This window comes from Oenanthe melanoleuca, chromosome 2, assembly GCF_029582105.1.
Source record: "Oenanthe melanoleuca isolate GR-GAL-2019-014 chromosome 2, OMel1.0, whole genome shotgun sequence".
NCBI lineage: Eukaryota > Metazoa > Chordata > Aves > Passeriformes > Muscicapidae > Oenanthe > Oenanthe melanoleuca.
This window is the reverse complement of record NC_079335.1, coordinates 129,177,216-129,203,968: the sequence shown is the minus strand read 5'-3', so window position 1 is coordinate 129,203,968 and position 26,753 is coordinate 129,177,216. Positions and strand designations below refer to the sequence as shown.

Here is a 26,753-nt window from a genome sequence, read left to right as displayed (position 1 = left end):
ACAGAACTGGGGGTTGTGCTGCCATTGAGAGGGATCTTGATGGGCTGGGGAAACTGGCAAACAGGAATCTCATCAAGTTCAAAAGGTCAAAATGCCGAGTCCTATCCCTTGGGAGGAATAACCCCATACATCAGTAGAGGCTGGGATCAAGCTGGAAATCAGCTTTGCAAGGGAGACTTTTGCCCTTTTGTGCTGTAAGGACAGGTTGCTGGCTCATGTGCAGCTTGTCTGTCAGTATTGCCAGAATTGCCTCTCTACTCAGGCCTGATGAGACATACCTGGAGTGCTGGGCCCAGTGCTGAACTTCCCAGGACAAGAGACACACTGAAATACAAAGGCCAGCAGATTTTACAAAGATGCTTAAGGGCTTGTAGCATTTGCTGGATGAGGAGAAGCTGAGAGGGCTGGGACTGTTCAGCCTCAGGAAGAGAAGGCTTAGGGGCATCCTACCCATGAGTGTGGATACTTGTTAAAGTGCTGTTGTGCAGAAGATGGAGGCAGGCTCTTCCCAGGGGTATTTAGTGACAGGACAAGAAGTGAAATGCACAAATTAAAACAGGGTGACTGGGTGCTGGCACAGGTTGCCCAGAGAGGCTGTGCAGTCTCCATCCTTGGAGAGTCCCAACACTTAGCTGGACATGACTGGGAAACCTCGTCTAGCTGAGCCTGCTCTGAGCTAGGGTGGTTGGACTAGAGAATCTCCAGATGTGTTTGCCCACCTCAGCTCTTCTTTGGCTGTTACTCTTCAGCCTGGTGACCAATTTATCACTAGGGGATTCTAGTCTTTCCTCCAAGGAACAGCAGAAAATGCTCAAGCAGTCTCTGGAACTAGTTTTGGATTAGTTTTTGAGGATTCTGATCTGGAATTGCATTTCTACAACCTGGCAGAATAGCCTCCTTCAACCAATCTCTAACAGAGAAGAGTGATCAGACGTAGATCTTTGATAGAAAATGTATGCTCTATCAGGAGAGGATTACATCCAATTCTCTCCTTCCAAACTGGATTATCCTTGCAATCTCCAAGGCCTCTAGAGAAAAAGGTAGTATTAATAAATGTTGCTACCTTTTGCATTAGCCATACCTAGAAAGAAGTAGTTTCTGTGCAGATATTTGTGGCTTTTCACTGACAATTCTTTTCCATCCTTCTGCCTTTGTGCTCCCTTACAAAGTCTTGTGCAAAGATAACATCACAGAGCTAAGGAAGTTTCTTTTGCTGTATATGACTACTGATAGACAAATTGACAAATTTTCCAAGCCCTAGGGGTTACTTGAAGCAACCAGAGATGCTGCTTAGAACTGGTTGGAAATCCCCATATTTTGAGCTTTCTGTTGAACTCTAGCAGAAATCCTTTCAATTTCCTTACCATTCTAGAGAATTCAGCTGATGAGATAATGCGAGAGACAAGAAATGGAAAAAAATCTCATTTGTGGAGGAACTCTCTTCTTCATTAGATTTTCCCTGAGAGAGCTTGATTGATTATTCTCACATTTAAGTAGGAGCACTGTATGGAACACTGTATAATTAGAGTGAAAAGAGTAGATGTAGCCAACAGGCAAAGACAAGCAGACTAGTGCCAAAACTGTTACATTACTGCTGATGATTATTATGTGGCACCACGGACATATCAAACACTGCCTCTTCCCTGTCACTGCATGGGAAATTGCTGTTTTGTCTTATTTTTCTTACATTTATAGACCTCAAAGCTGCAAGGACCAATTCACACTGTAAGGTGCAGTACCAAGTAATTTAGAAGTTTACTTACAAATCTTACAATTTTTTTTTCCCTTGGAGCAGATTAATTATGGTAGAAGTATTTGCAGCAGCCTATCTGTCACCAGAAAATAATAACACAAGGCAGCAAGAACTGTAGTTGTTGACTTACTGGAAGGGTATTACATGATCTGGTTAAACTTAACAAATTGAATTTGCTTTTATTTTGTTAAAAATCAGTTCCAGAATGGATTCACTAATGAAGTGTCCTTGTGGTGACTGAAGGATGTAAACCAGATATAAGGTTTTTGAGTTGGTCTGTAGTAGAGATGTTTATATCTCATATTTTAAATAGACATAGGGGATAAATGAGCATGCAATGTGTTTTTCATCAAGCATACTGCCTAGGAACTTTCAGTACTTGAGAAACAGTGCTGGTTGCCAGCTGGATTTCAGATGATCTCCTTATCATGTAGATCTCAGTAACAGAGGCACTGTGCAGAACTGGGAGTTTTGTTATGAAGAATCCAAAAGCCCGTGTTGTCTTTTGTTTAAAATAGCATGAAGCAGAAATTACTGATTTTAGTAAAATTTTGCCAAGAGGAAACAAAAAAACTGAGAATTCAGAAGTGGTTTATTCTTTAGATGCTGCAAAGTCTCGCTGATTTTAGGAGCATTAGAGAGCAAAGTCTTGAGTCTGACATCTGATGCTATTTTGTTACCATGAAAATAGTGAATGTAAATGTCTCTTCTGCCAAAACTTTGTGTGTCTTGCCATGTGAACTACCAATTTCCCTGGGGAGCAAGCTTGGCAATTCTTTGTAAAAGGTGGCTATTTCTGAAATAAGTAGGACAAAAGTGCAGAAGCCAGGAAAGGGCCTTTTTACTATTCAAATAGCCACATTGAACACAGAAAAAAATAATTTTTAATAAAGCCATGACCTGACAGTTTGTTTTTAGTGTCTGAGATCCCTTTGTGCTGTGAATTCTGAAGGGAAAGGTATGGAATATTTCTTACTTGAAATCAATATGAGATACTCAAAAACAACTCTTGTTATTGCAGTAGTTACGTTCATACCAGAGCTATAAACTGCAAGAGTGTATTTCAAGTACAAATCTGCTTCAAGTCATCAGCAATTTTCAGTTAATACTGCCTAAATCCAATATTTATCCGTTATTAGAAACTGTTTTTCTGTGTCTTCATCTGTAATACTAGTAGGCTGTAGAAATGAAAGTGGTTAGCAATTGTTTTATGAGAATTTTCAAAACATTAGGCACATGGCCAAGGTCAGCTAATATGTCTCAGCTGGGAAGCAATAGCTTGAGAAGAGTGATTGTAGATGTGCAGAAGACCTGATCACTTGCAGTCTGATGTAAACTGGTGAATACCAGTGTCAGTATTTGCACCTTGACATTTAAATATTTTGTTGGAGTTTTAGTTGTTCCTTTTTTTTCTTTTTCTTTTAAAGCTGAAGTATACTTTCTAATAAAAAAATAAAATTAACAAATTAAAAAATCTCAAGCAACAAACCAACCAAAAAAAGAGGTAGGAGCCTCTTGCTCTATTTATGCTTCCTTAGAATTCAAACAATCCTTTTTGAAGTCTTTCTTGCCCATGATCCAACATACACTATAGTAATTAAATGTCCCTAAAAAAATCAGGTCTTCTCCACCAAAACTGAAACTTAACAGAAAGCAGGTATTATATCGGTGGGAGAAATTGAGAGAGAGGGAAAGAAACAAAAAAAGCCACTTCACTCAAGTTAAATGCATTTTAATTACATCTAGAAAACACAGTTCCATGAGCAGGAGTCACAGTCTAGAATGAAGGGTTAATTGTGTGTACTCCAACCGAAGAATTTTGATGGTGTATTAAAATATTACATGCTGGAAAGGAATTTACAAATAGTCATGTGCTTTCTTAGTCTACCCTAATAGTGCCAGAAACATCAGATATTCAGCTACTCTGTTGTCTAGACAAGTGGCATATTCTACTAATTGCAAGTACAAAAAGCCAATTTGAAAGCTAGATTTTACAGTAGTAGGAAATGATAGAAAATGGACTATGCTTTCATAAGCTTTTGTCCCTCTCATTACTTGAGAAGGAATTTACATCCTGTTTATAAAATTCCATTGATTTCATCAACCATGAATATGTATTTTCCAAGCTACATGCCTATGAACATATAGATTATATTTTCAATGTGTGCCTCAAGTTTAAGAATTAGAAGTCATCTATTTTGTAATATATGAACTATTTGCAGTGCTAAAACTTCTTAGTTACAATATTTTACAGCAACATTTGGGACAATTGTGTGGGGTTTGTGTTTGTCAGTGAGAAGGTACTGCAATGAGAAGAGAGTAATTCTTTATGTATTTGTTGTTTGTTTTGACATTCACACCCATACACATTCTACATCTATTATCAGATAAATAATTTTATCTTTGACAGTTCCTTGTTCTGGCTTTCCTGTTCTGTTTAGGTTTTGCCCTGTTTGTCTCAAAGTGAAAAGGGAGATGCTTTGCATGTGAGCATGATGAGGAATCAGTGTGCAATTTGCAGTGTGTTGCTACTTGTGTTCAGGTTTTTACCATATTACAGAAGAGACCTTATTGTCCATTTTATCTTTTTCTCTGAAGCTTTGTGCAAAGTGCACAAAAATTTATCATCAGGGATGTTCTGGAGTGTAACAGAATGATTTCAAACATGCATGGGACTTCTCATGTGGTTAGTATTTGGGAAAAGAATTGCATTCATGGCTATAGTGCAGTGTGGATGTTTTCTGAAGGCTGTTGTGCTGTCCTGGGCATACTGAATGAACCACCAGATGTATATTGCCCATTTACAACTTTCTAAACTTGCTGATAATTATAGCTGCCTTCTGCTGAGTCACTGCACCATGCATGTAGTTGGCATTAAGTTGTAAACTTAAATTCAATACCCACCCCTTTCTGGATTGGGATGACAGTCAAGAAGTAGGTGTGCTCTTGCTCCAGAGCTCATACTATGCCTTTGCACAGGAGTATGTAGGTGGCCTTTGAAGTCCTGAAAATAAGGCACTCTACCAGTTGTTAGTGATAAGACCACCCAAGACAACACCAGCACACTTCAGTGTGGAATCAAAAGATGATTTATTTGTGTTTGTGCTCCCCAAAAATGAGTTGCATTACTGGTACCACTATGTATATAATAATATCTCCTTCTGTGTGATTCTCAGTTAGTTCTCCAACAATTTTCCTTTCTGAAGAAATAAACTGTGGCAACACAAGAACCTGTCCAAAACCATCCTCATGGGTGGTGGGCAAGAACAGGTAACATCCTATATCATATGGGTTATGGTATTTGCATAGCAGGTGGAAGGACAAACACTAGAAAGTCCTTGCCCAAAAAGCTAATAAGTGTTTTCCTGAGGCGGTGGGTGTGCTGGTGGATCTAAACCAGCAATACAGGGACACCTGGGATGCTCTGAAGCACTTGTCAGGCCTGAGCTATGGCTGCTGTTCACCTACCCTGTACCTGACAAGGACAGCCTGGGCAGCTACCCAACAGAGCATTGTCCTGCTGCCCGCCCTGCAGCGTGAGAGTCCGTGGAGGACAATCTGGTGTGATCTAAAATTAAGAGAGGAGTATGTCATAATAATTGGCTAGTCTATTTCCCTATGCATATCTCTTGTCACCTCTCTTCGATAGGTTAAATTAGGTTCTTCTGGCCCCTAGGAAAAGGAGGAGGGCTTCCCAGCCAGCTGCAGTGGAACAAAACGATGTCACATGTAGACACATTTATAGCACTGCATTAGAGCTGGTCGGCATTATCTTAGGCCAATATGTAAATGGTTGCTAGGCAGATTTAGGTTGCCAGGTAATCCTGTGCTTAAAGTTCTCTGGCAATGTCAGAGCAGAGACCCGGGCAGAGAGAGACCGGGTGCCGGCGGCTGTGGTGGGGATGGATGGAGCTCCCTGGGAGTTTCTGGGGTCACCCTGAGTGCTGGGTGCTGCGGGAGCCCGCACTCACGGGGGGATCGCTTTCACTTCCAGAGCAGGCAGCATGGACCACCGTGCCCGGCAGTGAGCTGCTGCAGGGTGAGATCAGCTGTAAACCTCCCGCTCAGCGCCGAAGTGCCACCCTGCGGTGCCCCTCGGCAGTCCCTGTCCTGTCCTTGCCGGGGAGCGGCACCAGCCCTCCCGGTCACTGCGGATCCCTCCCGGTCCCCGCCGGTCCCTCCCGGTCCCTCCCTGTCCCCCCCGGTCCCTGCCGGTCCCTCCCGGTCCCTCCCTGTCCCTCTCGGTCCCCCCCGGTCCCTCCCGGTCCCTGCCAGTCCCTGCCAGTCCCTCCCTGTCCCTCCCGGTCCCCCCCGGTCCCTCCCGGTCCCCGCCGGTCCCTCCCGGTCCCTCCCGGTCCCCCCCGGTCCCTCCCGGTCCCCGCCGGTCCCCGCCGGTCCCTCGCCCTGCCCCGGGACGCCGCTCTGCGGGGATTTCAGGCGCCCCCGGTCTGTGCGGGGCTCCCGCCGCGCCGCTCCCGTTATCAGGGACATAAAAGGAAAGAGGCACTTCTTACATTCCCCTACGTGACCCAGAGCAACAGCTCCGTGCGTGGATTTTTTGTTCTTTTGGGGAGAAGGGAATGTAGGTGGGCCTAGTAAAATAAATTGCAGGACTTTTTGTTTTGATTAAAGCCATTGTGCAACTACTGCTTGTATTTTCTGTAGTCGCATTCCTACAGCTACACTCACAATAGAAGGCTTATTTTTAAAATGAGAGAAAGGCTTGACAAAAGGTTACAGTAAAGAAAAAATAGCTAAGCACATTGATAAGGTATCAACCCTAATCCATACATCAGACAGATACAAACCTGATTGAAATTATTACAATTGTTCACTCAGTCTCTCAATAGGTTGATAGGTTTCTCAATAGGGTGATAGAAAAACAAACAATGATAAATATCAAAACTATATTTTCTTCTATTTAAAAGGTATTTTTCTGTCTCTGGAGAAAATGCCACATTCATGTTTAAAGCATAAAAAACTGTAAAGGAATGGCAGTATTAAAATACAGTAAAAGATGGCAGTATTTAAAACATGCAGATGAGCTCCAGAAATCTGAAGGCATTACTACAAGTGACTGCAAAGAAGGAACTATTTATCTTAGGACTCACTGGATAATGTGTAACATATACAGAAAAGAGAGGTACAAGGTCAGCTCTCAGGAGTGCTGGTAGTTTGGAACTGGAAGTATTCTTTATGAGGCCCTCTGCTATCTAACTTCCAAGAAAAAATACCGTAGCAAACAAATTCTTTAAACCTTTCCTTTTCTCTCTAGTTTTCTGTGTAGGAAAGCAAGATCATTTCATCCTAAGAGTGCCTGAAAACTAAGAATAGATGAAAGGGAGAAATGTTAAACAGCTTCTTCCAGAAAAATTCCTTTATCTATAGATTCATGTATTTAAAGTTTCAAAGGAGCATTATGATTATCTAGTTAGAACTGCCTGACTGGCTGTAAAACCTCACCAAGTAATCTCTCCATCAAGCACATAACATCTGTTTGAGTAATTGCATACCTCTTACAGAGAAACCTTGTCCTGATTTAAGGGCTGCAAGTGATGAAGTTCTGCAGTCCTTACTCAGGATTTGACTCAATGAAAACATTGGCATATTATGCTCTCTGTCTGCTAGGTTTGAAGCAACAGGAAGATGTACCTGGCTTTAAAAACAGGTCTGTTCCAAATCTCTGTAAACAGACTGTAGATTTAAAACAAACTAAAAGAGAATGCATCCTAAGAAAATTTGTGCAGAGTCTTCTCTTCTGTAAGGACACAAAAACATATTCTATTGTTTTTCTTGGAATTTTTAGAGAACATTGACTATAATGATGAATTTTACAGGTAAATCTCTTTGGTGTTAAACTTCTTTAGCTTTCTGTTTCAATGATCTATAGGAACAGTTTCCAGCCCTCTGTAAGGCCAGAGGTCTTGATTTACATGTGGTTACACTTCACCTTCAGTATCTTTTTAAAGACACAAATGTAAAGAGATTTGCAGCAGAGGCACTAACCTTAAGTAGTGAGATAAGTTGTAAGTGTCACAGGAATTCAAACTTTCATATGCTGATGAGACTTCAGGTGCTCAGATTTGACGCCAGGGCAAAATGGTCTAGAACCATTTGTCACTAATTGACAAATACCACAAAAGCCAAAGAGCTCTGTGGCAGAAATAAAGATTTTCTGATCAACATACCTGTGCCTGTGGTGGAAGCTGTATAAATACATTTGGTTGTTAAATGTGACCAAGATTCCTGATAAGCATATTTAGCCAAAAGATGGCATTTTCTTAGTAAGTGTGGATACAATAAGTTCACAGAACATATCTGGATGGAAACCTATGCTCCTATGCAACTTTAAAGGACACACTGCTAGAAATTACTTGCCCTCATTCAGACACATTAATAAGTAGTAGACAAATATTTCAGAATACAATAACATTATCAAAACATGATCATATTGGTAATCTTGTTTTCCATGGAAGCAAACATTAGGCATACATAAGCATTCAAATTATGGTAACTCTCCTCTTTGAAATAATGAATGTTTCCAATATTCATTTGCACTATCTGATACAAGAATAGATTTTGCTTACGTCCAGTGATGCCCTGCTATTGCTTGAATTGACTGTCACAGCTGAAGGTCATGAAGTAACTCAGTGCCAATACAATCAGATGAAATACTGAGAAACCAATTTTAAAAAATATTACCTTAATAAAATCAAGCACAAGCTCCTAGAAAAAATGTAAACTTTGAATACAGAAGCTTTAGACATGGCTTTTCAACTCACCTTTCATCAACATAAAAGCAATCACAGTATTTGCACATCTAAATAAAAGAAGCTAGGATTGTACTTTGGGCATTAAAAAGAGCTCAGTTCAGATAGAGACTTCCTGTGTTACCTTGGATAAATTGTTTGGGACAAGGTTTCTGAGGGTATTCACATGTCTAAGTTTGCCTAGATTTGCATTGGGGTATTTGCTATAGATTCTCATAGCTAACAGGCACTGAAAATGAATGCATATGGACTTTTAAAATTATCTCTAAGTTTGGTGTTTTTTTCCCTGAGGGTTAGTCAGTGGTTGACTAAGGGTTCACGAGCTCATGAGTGTGGGCTATCATAAACAGTGAAATTCAACATTTTTTCACTTTGCATTTTGATAAATTAGTATGGTACTCATTAAGCTTTTGAGATTTAACAGGTCTGACAGTCTGCTGTAGGAGAGTAGACTCTCTATCCCCCAGAATAATTGTACCTTCACTTGGAGCTATCAAATAGTCACAGGACACATTGTGAGACACTCATGTCTTGTCATAATGTAGAGATATTTCAAGACAGAGTTTAGACAAAGAAAGGAAAACTTTCAGTTGCTTCATAAAGAATACATGTCTGATCTGTAACTTGCTGTCCTTATTTCCACAGCTCATCAGAGGAGAAAGAATAAAATTTAGTTCTCATACAAAAGTATAAATAAGAAGGGGAGAAGTCCTTGCACCAGAAATTGAAAGCATGTAAGGAACTGAAATCACACAGCTGAGTGTTGCTCAATACCTCCTGGAAGCTGCTCAGCACATCAGAATCAGGACAGAATTTGTATATTTGTTTTAGACCCAGTTCTGCAAAACTAAATCATATAAATCATCTCAACTTCTGCAGAATTGCCTTGAAATCAAGAGGACTAATTACACAAAAATCACTCAGGATGGGAGAAACTGCAGTGAGGCTACACACATTCTAGACAATTGAAAAAGCTCTTTCCACAATGCATATCACATATCTATGATTAAACTAATTGCTGACAGGAAGGCAAGTGTTTATTGAATGTGATGTCTCAGAAGCAATATTTGGGTCAAGAAATACCTTCATTTAAGGAGCCTGGAAGAGATATCAGGGAAAAGGAATTTAAACATATTTTTATAATCCTTCATAAGGAGTTGCTATGAGCAATCACCAGAGGTGAGATAATGCAAAAGGTGCTTGACTGTCACAGGTTCCTTCACACATATGAGAAACTGTACTGTAGTTGGAAAAGAGTATTCCCAAACTCCTGTATCATAAACTTCAACTTGTCTTTTTTTCCCTGACACAGTGGACCAGTAAGATGCAACTGATGAGAATCTTTATGCTGACAAAGCAGAAAGTGCAGACTTTATGATATTGATTTATGCCATTTAGAAGTTTAGCTTTGTTATGCATTTTAGATTTAAAGAAATAAGGCTTTGTACTAAGAGGCAAAAGACCATTCTGTATTCAAATTGTTCCACTATGGTTAGTCCACTTTAATTATTGCATATAAAAGTGTTTTATTATTTTCTTCAATCAGACTGGCAGAGATCACTTAGAGCATTCAACTAGAACAGTCTCAATAAAAACTAATTAAAAGCTCCTGTGAGTTTGAGCATGGGATCTGGTAAACTCAGAAACAAATAAAACATAATTCTAAACATTCATGTTTACAAAAAAATAATTACAAAAATCTGAACAATAAGTTAATAAAGTAAAATAGTTATCTACTATTCAGATATAAAATCCCAGCAACTTAATTTATATATCACTATGGCAGACATGACAAAATTGTGAATAATGCTATCCACTGTCATAAGTGGTACTTTGAGATTTCCAACAGAAAACTTATATTTTAATTTTCTGTTCAAATACAGCCAAAAGTAAGAGGCAAAGCCAGCCTAATAGTAATCCAAGGTTCTGTAGGAGAAACATCAACCAGGGTCGCCGTGTCTGAATGTGAGTCATTTCAGGAAGCTAAAAAAAGAATAAGACAGCAGAATGAGAGCCAGATACATTCATCTGTGGGAAAAAAAATGTTATGGGAAAACAAGGCAAACTTAATTTTAAAAAAAGCAACTTTCAAAATGCTGAGCTTCTGACTATATGTATTAATGTGTGGCATTTTGTGTACATTTTGACAAAGCTGATCTTGACAGCGAAATATTTAAATTAACCAAATTCTACTCACTTTGGTTCTTTTACTAGCACTGACAAGTAAATTTCTTAACTTCTCAATATTTTGTAGTAATTGTATACATCTGTCTGCAAGGAAATGCTTATTTAGGAAAATTAGTGATTTCCTTTTGTGGGAACAAACTAGTTGTAGTATTTTTTGCTTCAGTACTATATATAGAGTCAATCGTGCTTCTTCTGAAATAACTGGCAACATTCCTATTTACTTGGATTTTTGTAAGTAGAAAACAGGACTTTTTAAATATGCTTGAAAAAAATCATGTTTAATATTTTTCTCTGTAAGTTTTAAATCATGTAATGAAGCAACACTTGTTTATAATCCTAATAAAAGCTACTTGCATTGACCTTTCAGTCCACATAGTGTATTTTATCAAAGGTTTAAACTAAATATGTGTCTAAACAGAGCTTGCAAAAGTGACTCCTCAGGCTCAAATTCTCTTAATATTTCTGCTTCATTCAGGGGAATCACTGATGACTGCTAACACTGTCACATCAGTTCTGGAAATAAATACAGAGCAATAGCCTGGTGCTGACCTCTGGTCTTGGTTGTGTGTTTTTTTTCTGTGCTTGAGTTGCTGTGCATTTTGGAGGCTGCTCACAGTAGCTGTAACTGCAGCAGCCACAGGGAGACAGTGCAGTGGTGCTGACCAAGGAGGTTAATGGGAGTGTTTGCTATGCTTGTCCTTCCCTCTGTCAGAGGGGGGTCTCTGGGGCTGCTGCTTCTGCATTCTTCTTTCTCTGAAGGTTGGCATGTGCTCAAAACAAAACTGTTCTGAAAAAATCTGCCTTCACTTTAAAGTTTTGCCTGAAAATAACAGAGAAATCCAAATGCCCTGGATTTTCATTACAACCACTCAGTGGTTTAAATTACAGTACAGAAAACTTATGTAATTATATTGGATCAGTGTTTAAAGATTATCAGAAACTTTTAATCTAAAGCAAGTGTAAACACCTCAAAATTTTGATGTAAACCAAAATCTGAACTGCTGTTTTAAATGTTCAGAGTTTTTTTGTGTAAATAAGTAAAAACTCTTAAAGTTAAGACCTAGCCTGAATCCAGGGTTCCAGTCTAGATGTTCATGCTTTCTTATTCATCCTCATAATCAGTTTATCTCTTCCTCTTTCCCAGCACCTGAATGAAAAGTTCTCCAAACAGGAAAATTTTCTCCTCCCACTGCAGAACTGAATTTTCATTGCTGTCAGTGACAATTTATCTTAGCAAGTTGTACCCTTTCCATGTCCAATGCTGACATCTGCTCCCTCCATCTAACCTGTGTGCATGTAATCAACACACAAACCATTTCTATAGCCATACCTAGTGTGACATCTTTGCTTATCTGTTAAAATAAAATGGCTGTTGTCACAGTATCAACTATGGTTACTCAACAAAAAGTGTATGGTATGGCAGAGAGAATCTTGCTTAAGAAGCATAAACCCATTCAACTGGCAGATACAAACACTCCACAAATTAAGGGAACATAGTACCACATCCAACAAGTTGGAAGCTGTCACACTTGCTAATGCTTCAAGTCTTTCAGAGGCAAAAGAGGTACTGCTAATCAAGGGACTGCTCTGTTCCACTCCAGCTCATGTTATCATGAGTGCACGAAAGATAAGAAGAAATAGGAAGCAGCCTGCTGGAAGAAGGCATGAGAGGCTCTCAGGCATGTACTGGCTAAAAAAAAGTTCTTACCAAGCTGGGCACATGTGGCCTGGCTGCTGCACTGCCACTGTCCAGTAAATCACTTTAAAAACTACTCCCTTATCTTCAAAATTGAAAACATTTTTTAAATTAGTCAGAGCAATCTTCAGTTTTGCATAATTTCTTGGTGAAAAATGATGGATATAAGTGATTTTATCTTTTGTCCCTCATTCAGTTTTTGAAATTTTTAGTTCTACCCTAATGCTAATGGAGTTACAATGCCATTTGTAGAAATGAAAAACTTTAATTAACCACAGAAGTAGATTTGTGCTACTTTGTGGTGGCAGTCTCACAGTGCTGTTCTGTCAACAAACCTCCACTCACACCCCTCAGTGTTCCTCAGTGCAGAAACCAGCGAGGCTGTTCAGTTTTTTAACTGCTGTTCTGACAAGCACATGAATATGTGAAAGCTCATAAAACAAATACTGAAAATTACAGTCTAACATTTTGTACTATTAAGTGTTTGTACACCATCAGCAGGAGCTCTGATTACTGTTGTTTGCAGATGAGAGTGCAGCAGAGAATAGAACCTATTTCTCTGCAGAAAGCAGGAAAATACATAAAGAATGGCTCATTTTGACTTGAGATGTATAATCTTCTCTTGAGATGCACTATACAAACATACAAAACTATTCATATCTATGTATGTAGCCTGAAGTGATACCTAAATAGGTTTTTTGCCATGCTACATAAATAATTTTTTAAATAAAATAATCCTTACGATATTTGACACTGAAAAATGGGTGATACATCCAATGGCAGTTATTTTGAGAAAATGCAGAGAAGACTGATTAGAGTCATAAAAATAATCAGAGTTAATAAAAGGATTGAGAGAAATAAGTTCCTTCCCTTTCCCTCCCTTCTTTCTCCCCTCCACATCAAGACCAAGATTATGATGACAAGCTGAGAACAAGGGAAAACATGTCCCTGTCTCTGCCTGGAACTATATTTTCTCTTGGGATTTACAGCTGGCACATTGCTTTGAAGACTCAGGGAAAAAGATGGTATTGTTCTAGGAGCTTGTGGATCCTTGATGGATGCTGATCCTACACTGAAGGGAAAATATGTGTACATCATTCTTAGCCCCATTAGTAAAACCATGCCTACACAGTTGGGAGGGAGCCTCACTTCCAAATTTCTCTGTCAGAAGAAGTTGAAACTTGGTACACAGTGTTCTTGTCTGTTATTTACTACCTCAGTCAGGACTGTTGACACATCCACAATCTTTTGGCTGCTCACTCTTAAGCTCTTAGGTGAACTTTATGTTCATTTTACTTTACTTACAATAGCAAAAATAGACTAAAATACTACTGAGGTCTAAGATCAATTCCTGTAAGTAGAATTTTAAATAGGTTATAGTACTGGAACGGCATATCAGGTTTAAAGTATGATACCTGAACCTGGTAAAGAGCATCTCAGGCATAAAGTGGTAATGAACACAAGGGGAAAAAAAATCAAATAATTTATGAAAAGACTTTTTTTTCCCTCCCTCTTGATCTACTCACTCAAAACTTCCATCTTTGTGGAGGGGCTTGCAAGAAACTTTATGTTAACACATGATGGTTAAAGAGCCGTGCGATGAAGCTGGGCAGGCGTTTAAGTTCTGCATTGCCACAAGTGTAACAGTTATCCATCTCTTCAATAAATTATGGGTCCTGAGGCATTTGCATGAGATGTGATTGCTCCACACTTTTGCTCAGTCCTTAGACCTTGCTCCTAACTTCACACTTTATTTTTCTATAGACTTTATTTTTCTATTTCTATTGAACTGGGAGTATGAAAAACATTGGACAACTTGCAGTAATCTGAAGGGTTTTTTTTTTTGCTTAAGAGCTAATTGAAAGCTCCCTAGGACAGAAAGGAAGTGTTAAGGATAAGCATCTTACATTTTAGTCCTGAAACAGCTAATTTACATTGACACAATGGGTGAAAAATATATAAAGAAAAGGGCAGAAGAAGAAAAAATAGACATTTTTTTCAAGATCTTAAAATCCCCTAAAGGTTCAAATATATGTTTTACTAAATAAATAAAAATACATTGTTTAAAAGTCTTTAGAAGATTTTTTTAAAGACTGTAAAAGACCATTATGCCTTTCTCTTATATTAGTCTCTTAATGGTCTTTATTTTCCCTTTTCATTATAATGACACCTAGGATGAGAGTGATACAGAAGAAAAACAGATTACTTTTCTAAGCACTGTACACACACAGGGCAGACAACATACTCTTCCCAACAAACCTATGAGCTCTTTTTCTCTCCAAGTTCATCCCCCTGCATTTGTCTGACACTTATCTCTGATGTGGATATGCTGTAAGGAAAATATAAAAATAGACTGAAGTTCTCACCATTTCTGCTAAAGACAAATACAAGAACATTCCAGCTGTAATAGTAAAGATCCAGTTTTGAATGGATGGGTCAGTTGACAGAGAAAGGCCAATATAAAGTCCTAAGAATGCTGTTAGTGCACTTATAAAATTCATCAAAATTGCAGTCTTCGTGGGGAGCCCTGTACTTAGCAGCACAGCAAAATCTCCTGCGTAGAGAAAAAGAACATTTATTATTTAGCTGATAAATGTATTTTTAAGACTCCTGGTAATAAAGTATGAAAGAAAATAATTAAGATATGCACAGAGATAGTGAATGATGGAGGCCTGCCTTTAGAATTCTGTAGAATTAGTTATAAACTTGTGCTGTGTGAAAGAAAAAATCTCAAAACAACAAAAAAGTCATATTGACTTGTATTTGTTTAGCTGTTCCTAAAGATAGCATACAGTATTGAGGAGTGGCTTTCTGTTAGTTCTCTGTGTTCTGTGACATTTTCCATTTCCAGCTTGGATACATGCAAAAGTGAAGTCACGTGGTTTCCCAGAGTTTCTAAATCTTTCTCCACTGGGAACTTGCCAGTTCAAATCATGTGGGTATATTTGCAGCATGGTCTTTGAGTGTTTTACAGGTGCTGCAAGTCAGAGTAATCTATGCCAGTCTGAGTTCAATTCTGATTCCAGTTTGAGTTTAATCCCACAGGTTTCAGTCCTAATCAATTGGAGTAAGTTGTATATCAGAATCCCAGAAAGATTTTTCTTCTAAATTAAAAGATTTCATAATAGGCCACAACTAGAAGATTTGAAATATTTTGCTCCATGACTGAAAAAATGTCACTTTGAACTGGGGCACTACTGCCCCAGAATTAAGAAGGTACATTTGGAGCTAACAGTCAAGCATTTCAATTTGCTTGCTATGCAAACAAGAATTACCAGTTTTACAGCAATCCTCCATCCCACATTTTTGTTTGGAGGAGTTTTCTACATAGCACATGAAGTCTTCAGTCATTTAATGATAATTTCTCAATTTATTGTGTTCATCAACACAATGTCAGGAGCAGCTTCAGCCATGCTGGAAGTTTTACCAGAAAAAATCAATCAAGGGCAATGTAAAACAGAACAATTCTCCTGTTCTGACCATTAGTAAAATAGGCAATGCACTTTTTATTATCTTACTGCTTTTGATTAGCAGCAGGAATGAGGGTAACAAGAGAAATACTTGCTTAAATAGCTCTGCTGCATATTGAAACTCTTGGATAGCCCATTCTGTCAAGCATGGCCATCATGCACACATGGATCTTGCTTACTGTATATTATTTTTGTGTCTGTACACATAAGAATAACAGATCACTCCTGACCTGATGTAATTTGCATCTGGAGAAGGTCAAGTGGGAATGTATCCAGTAATGAGTGCAGAAGCCTCCTCTGGTTTTTGTGAAGGGCAAAGAAACTATCAGTCTCACATAGTAAAACATGATGCTATAAGCAAGAATTTCCCCAAATGTCATACAGGAAATAACTTTTTGGGAAACCTGGAAATTCAAAGTCAATCAAGAAAAATACATATATTTCTTACCCATTTCATGAGGAATTTCATGGCATAAAATAGCAACAGTCGTTGTCACACCTGCTTCTGTTGAGGATGAGAATGCTGCTCCTATTACCAAGCCATCAGCAAAATTGTGAAGACTGTCACCCACCAGAACCATTATTGCTAACAAGCTGATTTTTTTACCTTGAAAAAAAAAAACAAACAAACAGATTAAAAGCCCAGTGTTAACCCAAACAGATATTGCCAGTTTTGTTATGTTACAAATGAGATGCAAATACCAGGAAATAACTTCCTTATGCTCACTAGGTTAACTATTAGACAAAAAATTAGGTTTGAGTCCCATCTCATGAAGCATCTTAAGGCTTTCTATCAATCTTTCCTTATTTGATGAAATTCTCACAAGTCTTCCTAGTTGTTATTTGGAGTTCTTCCACCATTGCTCATAGAATTGCAGACCTATAGTGAAGATAAATATTTGGTCTCACAGAGCTGATTACTTTAATCCTGTAAAGATTGCTATTACTGAGTAATATTTGCAGGGTCTGCTTTATTTTTATGCAATTGTATTACAGTGAAAGATAGAAATGAAAGACAACAAGCCTCAGAGTATCACTTATAGTACAGGGTTACAGCATGCTTATATCCAACATTTGTTCCAATCAATTAATGGCTGTTATGCTCATAGTAGTCCTATATGGAACACCACTCATGGGTGGAGATGGCTGTTTGTCTTTCCCATGCTGTTCTCTGACCTTGTTTTAGTGTGGAACAGTACACTGGGTGTTCATGGCATCATGTCCCCTGACATGAGTAGAAAGGTGCTACTAGTGATGCAAGTACTGAAACCAAGCCAGAGAATCAGTCTCTGTGCCCAGCTGGGTGGAATGCTGAACAGATTCACAGGGAGGCAGTTTATCTCTTCAAGAAGCAACAAGGTTCCATATAGGTTCAATGTCTAAAGTTAGCAACACATAATTGGCTGCCCCATCTTGTAATTTTTTTTCATTCATGTTATCCACAGTCTTATAGTCAGGATTGCCTAACGTCTGCAAAGAAACTCATCCAGCTTTCCTCTAAGCAGAATGGACAGAACACTTTGAAAAGAGTTGGTTTCATACCTGAAGGGGCAGGGTCATGATTTGGGCCCTAAATATGTATTTTTCTGACTTTTGGTGACCCCACATAGACATAATATGACAGACTAAGGAGCAAACATGAAGCTGCACTGATCTGTCTGAATACAGTTATACCAGCTTTCACTCCAGTGATGTTTCTCAGAGAAGACCATTTTATAATGATGGGGGTGATATTTTTCTTACAGAAACTGGCTAGAACTGAAGTCTTCAGACTATTATAAAAATCACACAGAGCACATAAAAAAGCCTAACAACCATATTCAGAAAATCCTCCCTGGTTTTCTGGGAGCTCTGTGGGTTCAGAAAAATTGGCAGGCTTGTTAGATTTTGCTGCCAGCTTACAGAGCCGGACGTGGATGTCCCCAGTTTGCACAGTTCTTTCTAAACACTATGGGCAGTTTATAATCAATAGTGCAGAGCATGAATTACATAGAAATAATAGATTGCTGTGTTACATTGTGATTTGTAATAAGCTGTCAAGGATGAAATCATGGCCTGCCTCGAGGTCTTATTAGTTAGTCAGTTTTGTTCAAGTATCTGATTGCTGGAGAAGATATATCATGATTACTGGAACTCATTCCAGTGTGCTTTAGTATAACACAGGGATCAGGTTAGCATTGTGGAGCAATTACAGATAAAAGCTTTGTGAAACTACTTGACAGAAAGTTAAGAAGATGCATGTATAAACAAATCTGAATATTTATCTTACTTTACTTTCAGCCTATTTTAAAGCAGCTTTGTTACTGGCAATATCTCACTGCATTGTATTCCAACACAAACTATTAACTATTAACTTTTTATGTTAACTGTTTCTACAATCCCTTTTCTTCTCCAATAATCTTTTATTTTTTTTGTGTGCTTAAATAGGGGATCAGAACTCATAGCAAATTTTATTCTGTAAGTTTCATAAAACTAATAGGCACAAGATCTCAACCATATACTACAATTTTTAAGTTTAGAATAAGAGCAAACATTTATCCATAAATAGATCTTCTACAATGTTTCCATGACTAACACAGAAAAAACATTTTTAGTCAACGTAAAGCATCTCTGAGTATAACAAATACAAAATGATACTGTTTGATCTTCTCTGATATTGATAGAACAAGTATGGATAAATGCAGAGAGGATCAGTTAGACATCTTTTTCTTTAGAAAGTTCTTGCTTTCTAAATTACTCCCTGACTATCTGTGGTGATCGGCTTTTTTGCAGTCCTACTTGGCAGGCATTTACAGTGAAGCTTTGCAGATCTGGAGTTGTCAGGCTCCTCTCTTAGACCTGCAGATTCCATTCAGTTTTGGGGAAGAAACACCTTACTCAGTATCAAAGTACCCAGGTAATGTTTATGCACTTAGCTATTTAAAAGAACTGTAACAAAACCAACTTTTGTAATTATGTATTCCCAAAAACACCCCCCAAATAACCTCCCACCCTTCCTGACTAAGGTTTCATTTATGGAGGTAAGACTGAGGTATGAAGAAAGATTAAACTAAACAAAGATCACTAGAAGTGCTTAGCAGGTAATGATCATTGAACCAAACAGAAATATCTGGAGATGAACTATGTAGTCACGTTCAAATGGCTTTGGATTGTGTATTATTGAGGGAGGGGAACTGAAGAAAAGAAAATCCAGATTTCTAATGCTACAGAAATAGATATGAAGTCCACAAGAACAGAAGAGAACATTAGAACCTAAAAGAAGATAATGACACAATTAAATAAATCAAACTGATGACCTGAGATCACAAATAAAGGGGAGTTAATTATAGTAAATAAACTGATATAAATTAAAATATAATTCCCTCAGCTGAATGACTGAAACTCTGCTGAATTAACCAAGGTCACAAAGTACAGTTAAAGGCAAAATTTGGTTTATACTCTATTTCTGTATTTTTACTAATCAGCAAAAAAGCACAGAAGACAGGAGTTATTTGAAGTTCTCAGAAGCAAACAGATTACTCTAAAACTGAGAGCCATCATGAGGCTATAATTCCATACCTGTGATAAATCATTACTGGTTTACAGAGTCTATTGCTGCACTGCGTAAGAGAAGTAGGATGCAGAATTATATTAGCATAGCAAGCCTACAAAAAAATATTTCACCACCTTCAGAAATAAAAGCCTGAGCTAAGTTTAAAATTATAAAAACATGTTTTGCATTAATTTTTGACTGTTTCCCTTTAAGCAAAGGCTTTAGCAAAATAGATTGCAACAGTGAGACAGCAAATACTAAAGCAAGGACAGTGTAAGATTAATGAACTTGACAATTACAGGGTTGGCAGTTGAGAAGGTCTTTAAGCAGAGATTAAATTATGTAGCCAGGCGCCACCAGATGTGATGTAGCACACTGCAAACACAGAGCTAAGTCAGCTGCACACTTTCAATTCCATCTTAGGTCTGAAGGATTTTCCTGTCTTGTCTAGTCTTTTTATTGATACTAACTTTTTTTGCTGATCACCTTGCTCTCTGGAGGAACTTCAGCAGGTTCAGAATCTTCTGGGCTTCTCTAGTTAAAAGCAAAGATAATGGATCAGTGTTAAGGGTCTCTTCCAGCTGCTGCCATAAATACAGGAAAATGTCAATTAAACTCAAGCTATTTGAATTAAAGATAGTCAATGGTTATTTGCACAGATATAATTAGAATAATTTACTGGCCACTGGCAGTCTGATTGGTACTGCAGAAACACATAAAAAAGAAATCTGCCTCACCCAGAGAGGGTTAAGTCTAGTTCAGGTAGGAAAAAAATACATTCATAGGCATTGCTGTAGCTCAACAATGAAAAAACACACTTCTGCTTGAATACACAAAAATTTGAGCCAAATGTAAGACTAGAAGGGACATTATAATTAAAATGGCATGTTTTGGTTTTGTCATGACTGGATGACTGTATTTTCCTGGAGAATATGTCCCTAGGATTTCCAGGGAAAAACAATCTTTTAGGCACTCATGTTCTTCAGAGTTTCTCTGTGAAAACACTAGACTAAAAAAGATGATCATCTGTAGGTGTCATCCCCTTCCAAAATATAAGAGTTTTTCTTCAGGGTGGTGCAATCTGCAATGTCTTGAGTCTTGGCTTTTAGTAAGGGCTTCCTCTCAGCACCGGGCAACACTGGCTGAGAATAGCAGCACTTGAGTACACTCCATGGTGAAATTTACTTCAAGTGAAGAAAAGACAGTATCTTCTTCCTTATCCTAGAGAGATAAACTGATATACCAGCCCTAACATTTAGTTAATAGATATTGCAGCTGTTGGGAGATAAGGGAGAACATCAGTAATCTCTCACTGCCCCTACCTCTCTGGGGCTTTGCTTTCTGATTGGAGAAATTATTAGAAACTCATGTGAGGGAGAGAGAAGCAAAAAAAACTTGTTTGCTTGAAACTAGAATGACTGAATCTTAATTTCTGAGGGTTTTTTTTTTTTTTTCCCCAAAAAAAAGTGTGTTAAAATCTGTTATGGCAGCTAGTAAAGTCAACAACAGGACAAGAGCTGTTGGGGACAGCAGCCACCACTCCAAAAACTGTACCAGAGATGTGTACTGGCTACAAAATAAGATATGTTTATTGGTTGGTCTTAGATTGCTTGTGATGAAGGATATGTGCTGTAGAAGCATGAGGAGAGAAGGAAAAAGAATTGTTTCTCATATTCTACATTTTAAAGGAAAAATAAATGTCTCTAATTCCCATGATTGCAGCCAGTCATATGAATTCCAGAAATTGTTCCACTTCTCCTACAATATTTATTCACATGTCACTTCTTTGAACTGTGAGTCAAAACTGCAAGACTAATTACTGATCCGAAGGATTTATAAGTTTTTCTTAGTCAGCCAGTGTTTGTCTTAGTATTACTCACATGATTCTGAAAAATTGGCTGCTCATGTACAAACCAGCTCAGCCAGGCTAATTCTATATAGATAATGTGATCTATTTAGAACTTTGGGGGGGATCTTGCATTTGAGGAGAATGACATGTTCATTCATTATCACAAACACGAAGCTTTGATGTGTCTCAGAAAATAGTAAACATGTTTCACTCCTCTGTTTGATCTGTTTTTTATTAAGTTTTCCAACTGTGTTTTAAAGATTAGCAGTGATTCATGAGGCTCTTGCCAATCACAACTACATTAGTAAAATGGAGTTCACCTGTGCACCGAGATACTGGATATAAACTGAAGAGATTTGTCAAAAGAAAGAGAAAACAGGGTAAAATTTATGACTCAATTTAATGTGCAAGGATTTATCTGTTTGGGTACTATCCACAGACAAGTATTAAAGAGTGTAACTTCTTATAGGTAAGCACAATTCCCAGATATCCAAGTATTTACATTACTCTTCAAATCTGTGGGAAAATGCCCAAGAACAGTCCAGGGTTTAATCTGTTCTCTAATTATGCATTTAACTCTCATTGCAAGAAATTCTGAAGTTTTTCCTAAGGAGAGTCTGCCTTTACATGTGATTAATGTTTGAAAAGAAGGGAGGAGGAAAATCTTCAAGAATTTTATCAACAATGTATAACAATACAGGAAGTGTATTGTTATATCAATCTGGTACACACTTAAGAAAAGTTATTGTAAAATATCTGTTCTTGATATCTCTGTGAAAGCTCATTATAAACTTCAAAATCTAGAGATTCTTGACAATCATGTCAAAAAATAAACAACAAATTAATAAAGACTGAAAAATAATACTGATTTTTTTACATTAATTTTGTTCATTTTTTTGAGGAACAGGGAAAGAAGAATATAAATTTAGGGAAGTATGTCATATTGGTAACCTACCAACTGTATGGTTGAAGTAGATTTGCCTCTGCCTGAATGTTCATTTAATTCAGACTCCACTGGAAGATCATGGGAATGTCCCCAGTGCCCATTAACTAAAGAAAGGCCCTGCTGAATGAAGATGCTTTGCAATTAGTTCTGAAACCCAATGAACACAGGCACAGCATTTCTCAGTCTTTTGTGAAAGTTTAGAATTTTTAAGATTTTTTTTTCCAAACAAAATCTATTGAAAAAGATGATTGGCTGGCATCAACATTTTGTAATGCGTATTATGTTAAAAACCCTGAAAAGTAAATCAGATAAATCAGTGACAATCACAATGGTTTGATAAAGCTTAATTTATTTTAAAAATAAAATTCAAATTTGAAGATGACATAGATGTAAAAATTAACTCAGAATTCATCTAAATTTTTTCTCAGTAGAAAAAATTTAAACATTTGTGGAATGATGATAAAACCCTCCTTTCAAACAAGTAACTAAAAGGACTCCTTTTCAAAAAGCAAATAGAATATCAGCCTAATCAAATTACTCATTCTGTTAATCTCATATTATATTATTATAGTGACTCAAACGTAGTGGGCATTGCTACATATCTAAATCAGACTTCACACACTCTGTAGAATAGAACAAGCAAAGGTTTAAACTTCTTAAGTCACTTTAGGATTGTCTCTCATGCTGAGAAACTTAATGAGCCATCACATTTTGTGCTACATTCTATCCTTGTGCATAATCACATCTTCAGGCTCCAGCCACATGGAAATAAAGTAATAGAATTACTGTAAGCATGGCAGTGAGCAAGGAGATCTTAATAATATAAGATTGGGTCCTACTGTCTACAACACATAATAGATTTTCACATCACTGTGATAGGCACCCAAAACAATTGGAAATTTTAAGATATTATTCCTGAAAATATCTTATGCTTGCATCTATCTTTCTATTGCACCTTTCTCCTCTTCAAACCTAGAGTAAACAACTGTCACTGCTATTTCATATGGGTACACACTTTTCACCTGCTCCAGTGTGAGTCATGAATACAGGCTTATGAAATAAGTTCGATTAACTGATCCCTCTCTGGAATTATAAATATACACACTCATGAAGCAAGCAAAGAAAAATAGAAACTGAACACATTGGGAAAACAATTCTCAATGCTTCACTGCAAAATCTCAAAATACAAGAGTTTTTCAAAGGATGAATTGTAAAAGCTTTACCTGGTCATGAGGTGTTACCAAAAGAAAAAAACACTTTTCTATGAGAAAAAATCCATGAATTCCTCCAATTATGCCCAAAAGCTTCCAAATATATTCTTTTCCCTCATAGAAATGCTCTATGTCTTGTGCTTCATGTTTATGCAAACCAAGAGTCTAAAACAAAAGAGACAAAGTTAAAAAAATTAAAATAGCAATGTTTTAATTCTTGCTAGGGCAAGCTGTAACATGTTAATTCATTTTATTCCCAGAATTTTATTTTCCCAATTCTTTCAAAGGTAAATTGTATTCTGAAATAATCACCTGAATAATGGAAGATGACATGAATCATTAGAAGCACAGCTGCACTTCTTCATCACTCAGTGGTGAAAGTAACACTATTTCTAGGGACATTTTTATGAAATCACCCTTTATATATATGATATATATTTTGTTTCCAATATATTGATGCTAAAATTCTATAAATTTACTTGCATTATCTTAATATGCAAACTTCATACTGAAAATAGATAAGGAGCTACTGGAGAGGGTCAGCAGAGGCCATTAAGATGTTTAGGGGACTGGAGCATCTCTCTTATGAGGAGAATCTGCTGGAACCGTGCCTGTTCAGTCTAGAGAAGAGAAGTCTGAGAGGGGATCTCATTAATGCATACAAATATCTCAAAGGCTGGTGCCAAGACAGTGGTGCCAGACTCTTTTCAGTGGTGCCCAGCAACAGGATGAAGAGCAATGGCCATAAACTAAAACACAAGTTCCAACTCAACATGAAGTAGAATTTCTTTACACTGAGGGTGGCAGAGCACTGGCATGGGCTGTGCAGGGAAGTTGTGGATTTTCCCTCTCTGAAGATATTCAAAAACACCTCAATGTATTCCTTTGTAACCAGCTCTAGGTTATCCTGCCTTGGCAGTGGGTTGGACTAGATGATCTCCGGACGTCCCTTCTAACTCTAACTATTCTGTAATTCTGTAACTCTGTGATTCTGTGAAAATAATGCATAAATTAAGTAACTCATAATTAATGCAGAAATACATTTCTGTTGGTGGGTATGCTTCCTTCTTTTCCCTAGTGTCACAGCACAGCAGTCCTCCTTTGCTCTGAAAGGGAGGAGTCTATATGCTACTGGATACATCACTTAAAACTGGTGAAGGAGAATACTTTCACATTTAACAGGTGTTGGTGAAGGAAATGCATTTATTTGACACTCAGTGAGAGTTGCCTTTCTTAAGTCACTCTCCAGTTTTGCTTCCAGAGAGAAAATTTTAACCAGAATCTTCAGTGAAGCTGCGAAGCTCTCTTTTTATGACCACTACAGGTCTACTCATAACATCTGTGTCATATCAGAGGAGACTGTTAAAAATAAATGAATATACAATAGAAAATTTGGTTCTGTTTTACATGTTATCCTGTTTTTAAAATTTAGATTATGGATTTAGGAAAAGATCATGCCACCCATTTTATTACAGTTCTAGGCATCAGGATTACTTAGGCTGATAGCGTCTGGTTCTCTGGAGCAATCTGTGGAGGGTACTGTGAATGCCTCATGCAACCTTAGAAAAATTTATGTTAAAATGTGTTACAGAATCTGTCTCATGAAAGAAATTAATACCCATCTAGAATGTGCCTTGCACAGGACTTGTGAGGTTTCTGAATTTTTTTTTTGAAAAGTAAAACCTTTCTTTCTTTGAATTCATCAATCATGGATATCTACTCATCATTATTTTTAATCTCTCTCTGAGCTACAGAGTGCAAATGTAATTGGAGTGCTGGGGGGATTTTATGGAAAGCTTTATTTATAAACTGATGAGCATTATCCAGGCTTAAATGAAACTTTTCTCTGTGTTTGCACACACATATGTGTGTCAACAATTTAAAAGCACAATTACCTGAGGAATAAGATGTAGCAATGCATCTCCAGAAAGGGTTCCAACAGCCAAGCCAACAAACAGCTGTAAAATGAGTGTATAGATTTCTTGACAGGAGTTAAATAAAATGAGAGTTGTACCAAACATAGATCCAATAGTAATAAGTAAAACAGCAACAGTGCTGTAACCATATTCTGTAGGGGAAAACAAATGAAACAAAACAAGGGCACCTTTAATCATCCAATATTGTATTTGTGTTTGAGTATTTGCTTTGTGTTTGTAATTGCTTTTGAGTGTATGTTTTCATACCTCTATATACAAGCACACAGGAGAAGTGATTCATTGTGACACTGTCTGATTTCAGATGGGATTGAGCTAATTTTCCTAGTACCTGGTGCAGTGCAGTGTTTTGGAAACAGGATGAGAATTATGTTGATAACCCACTGATGTTTTGGTTGCTGCTAAGCTGTGCTTACCCTGAGCCAAGGACTTTTCAGTGTCTCAAGCTCTGAAAGTGAGGAGCTGTACAATAATCTGGGGAGAGAGGGAAACACATCTGGGACAGCTGATCAAGCTGGTCGAAGGGATATTCCACTCCACAGAACATCATGCCCAGTGTAGAAACTGTGATGAGTTGGCCAGGAGAGGCTGATTGCTGCCAGGGGTAAGCTGGTCAGTCAGCAGGTGGTGAGCAATTGTATTGTGCATCACTTGTTTATCTTGGGGTTTATTCTTGGGGTTTATTTCTCTCTCGCTTGCTATTTTTTTTTTATTTTTTTTATTTTTTTTATTTTTATTTTTTTTATTTTTTTTTTTTTTTTTGTGTGTGTGTGTGTTTGTTTGTTTGTTTGGTTTGGTCTGGTTTGGGTTTTTTTGTCATCTTCCTTTCCATTACTAATTAAGGAGGAGGAGGATGATGAATTGTATATTTTACTTTATCTCAATTATTAAACTGATCATAGCTCAACTGAATGGTTTTACCTTTCTCCAGTTCTCCTCCCCAACCCCTGTGAGGGGAGGCAGTGGGGGAGTATTTAGGTGGCTGCTTCATATTTAGCTTCTGTCTGGGGTTAAGCCACAACAGCCATGTAGATATTTCTAGTCAGGTGTGAACAGATGACAAAATTAAAAGCCCAGAAAGCTTTTTTTTCAGGCTTTACATGTAATAGTCTTGTAGTTCCAAATTTCAGACCCTACAAGCTAAACAGACTGTGGCTATGTAAATTAGAGACACTCAGAGCAGCACAGTGAATACTGCTCTGCATTTGCTTCCTCTATTAACAGGTTTATGCTTGAGATTCTGTGTTCTCACATGCCACACCTGTGTTTCTTTACAGTCAACATCACATTTTTTAACCAAATCATTTTCTGTAAACAAACCAAGGCCTGAAGCCTCAAATGAATGTAGCAGTCTCATCTAGGTTTTAAGCACAAACATTTCAGTCCAAATTATATTTACAAATCT

General features: G+C 37.7%; 1 protein-coding gene across 1 annotated transcript in view; it reads right to left on the bottom strand.

The window, feature by feature from the left end:
• Positions 1 to 10,008: 10,008 nt before the first annotated feature.
• SLC39A12 (solute carrier family 39 member 12) overlaps positions 10,009 to 26,753 on the bottom strand; it is a 33,954-nt gene continuing 17,209 nt past the window's right edge. The window contains exons 7-12 of the mRNA XM_056484465.1: positions 25,310 to 25,482; positions 23,427 to 23,579; positions 19,879 to 19,942; positions 16,325 to 16,483; positions 14,773 to 14,960; positions 10,009 to 10,506 (exon numbers count right to left, since the gene is read on the bottom strand). Coding sequence (XP_056340440.1) covers positions 10,378 to 10,506; positions 14,773 to 14,960; positions 16,325 to 16,483; positions 19,879 to 19,942; positions 23,427 to 23,579; positions 25,310 to 25,482 — 866 coding nt within the window. The 3' untranslated portion in view covers positions 10,009 to 10,377. The remainder of the gene's footprint in view (positions 10,507 to 14,772; positions 14,961 to 16,324; positions 16,484 to 19,878; positions 19,943 to 23,426; positions 23,580 to 25,309; positions 25,483 to 26,753) is intronic.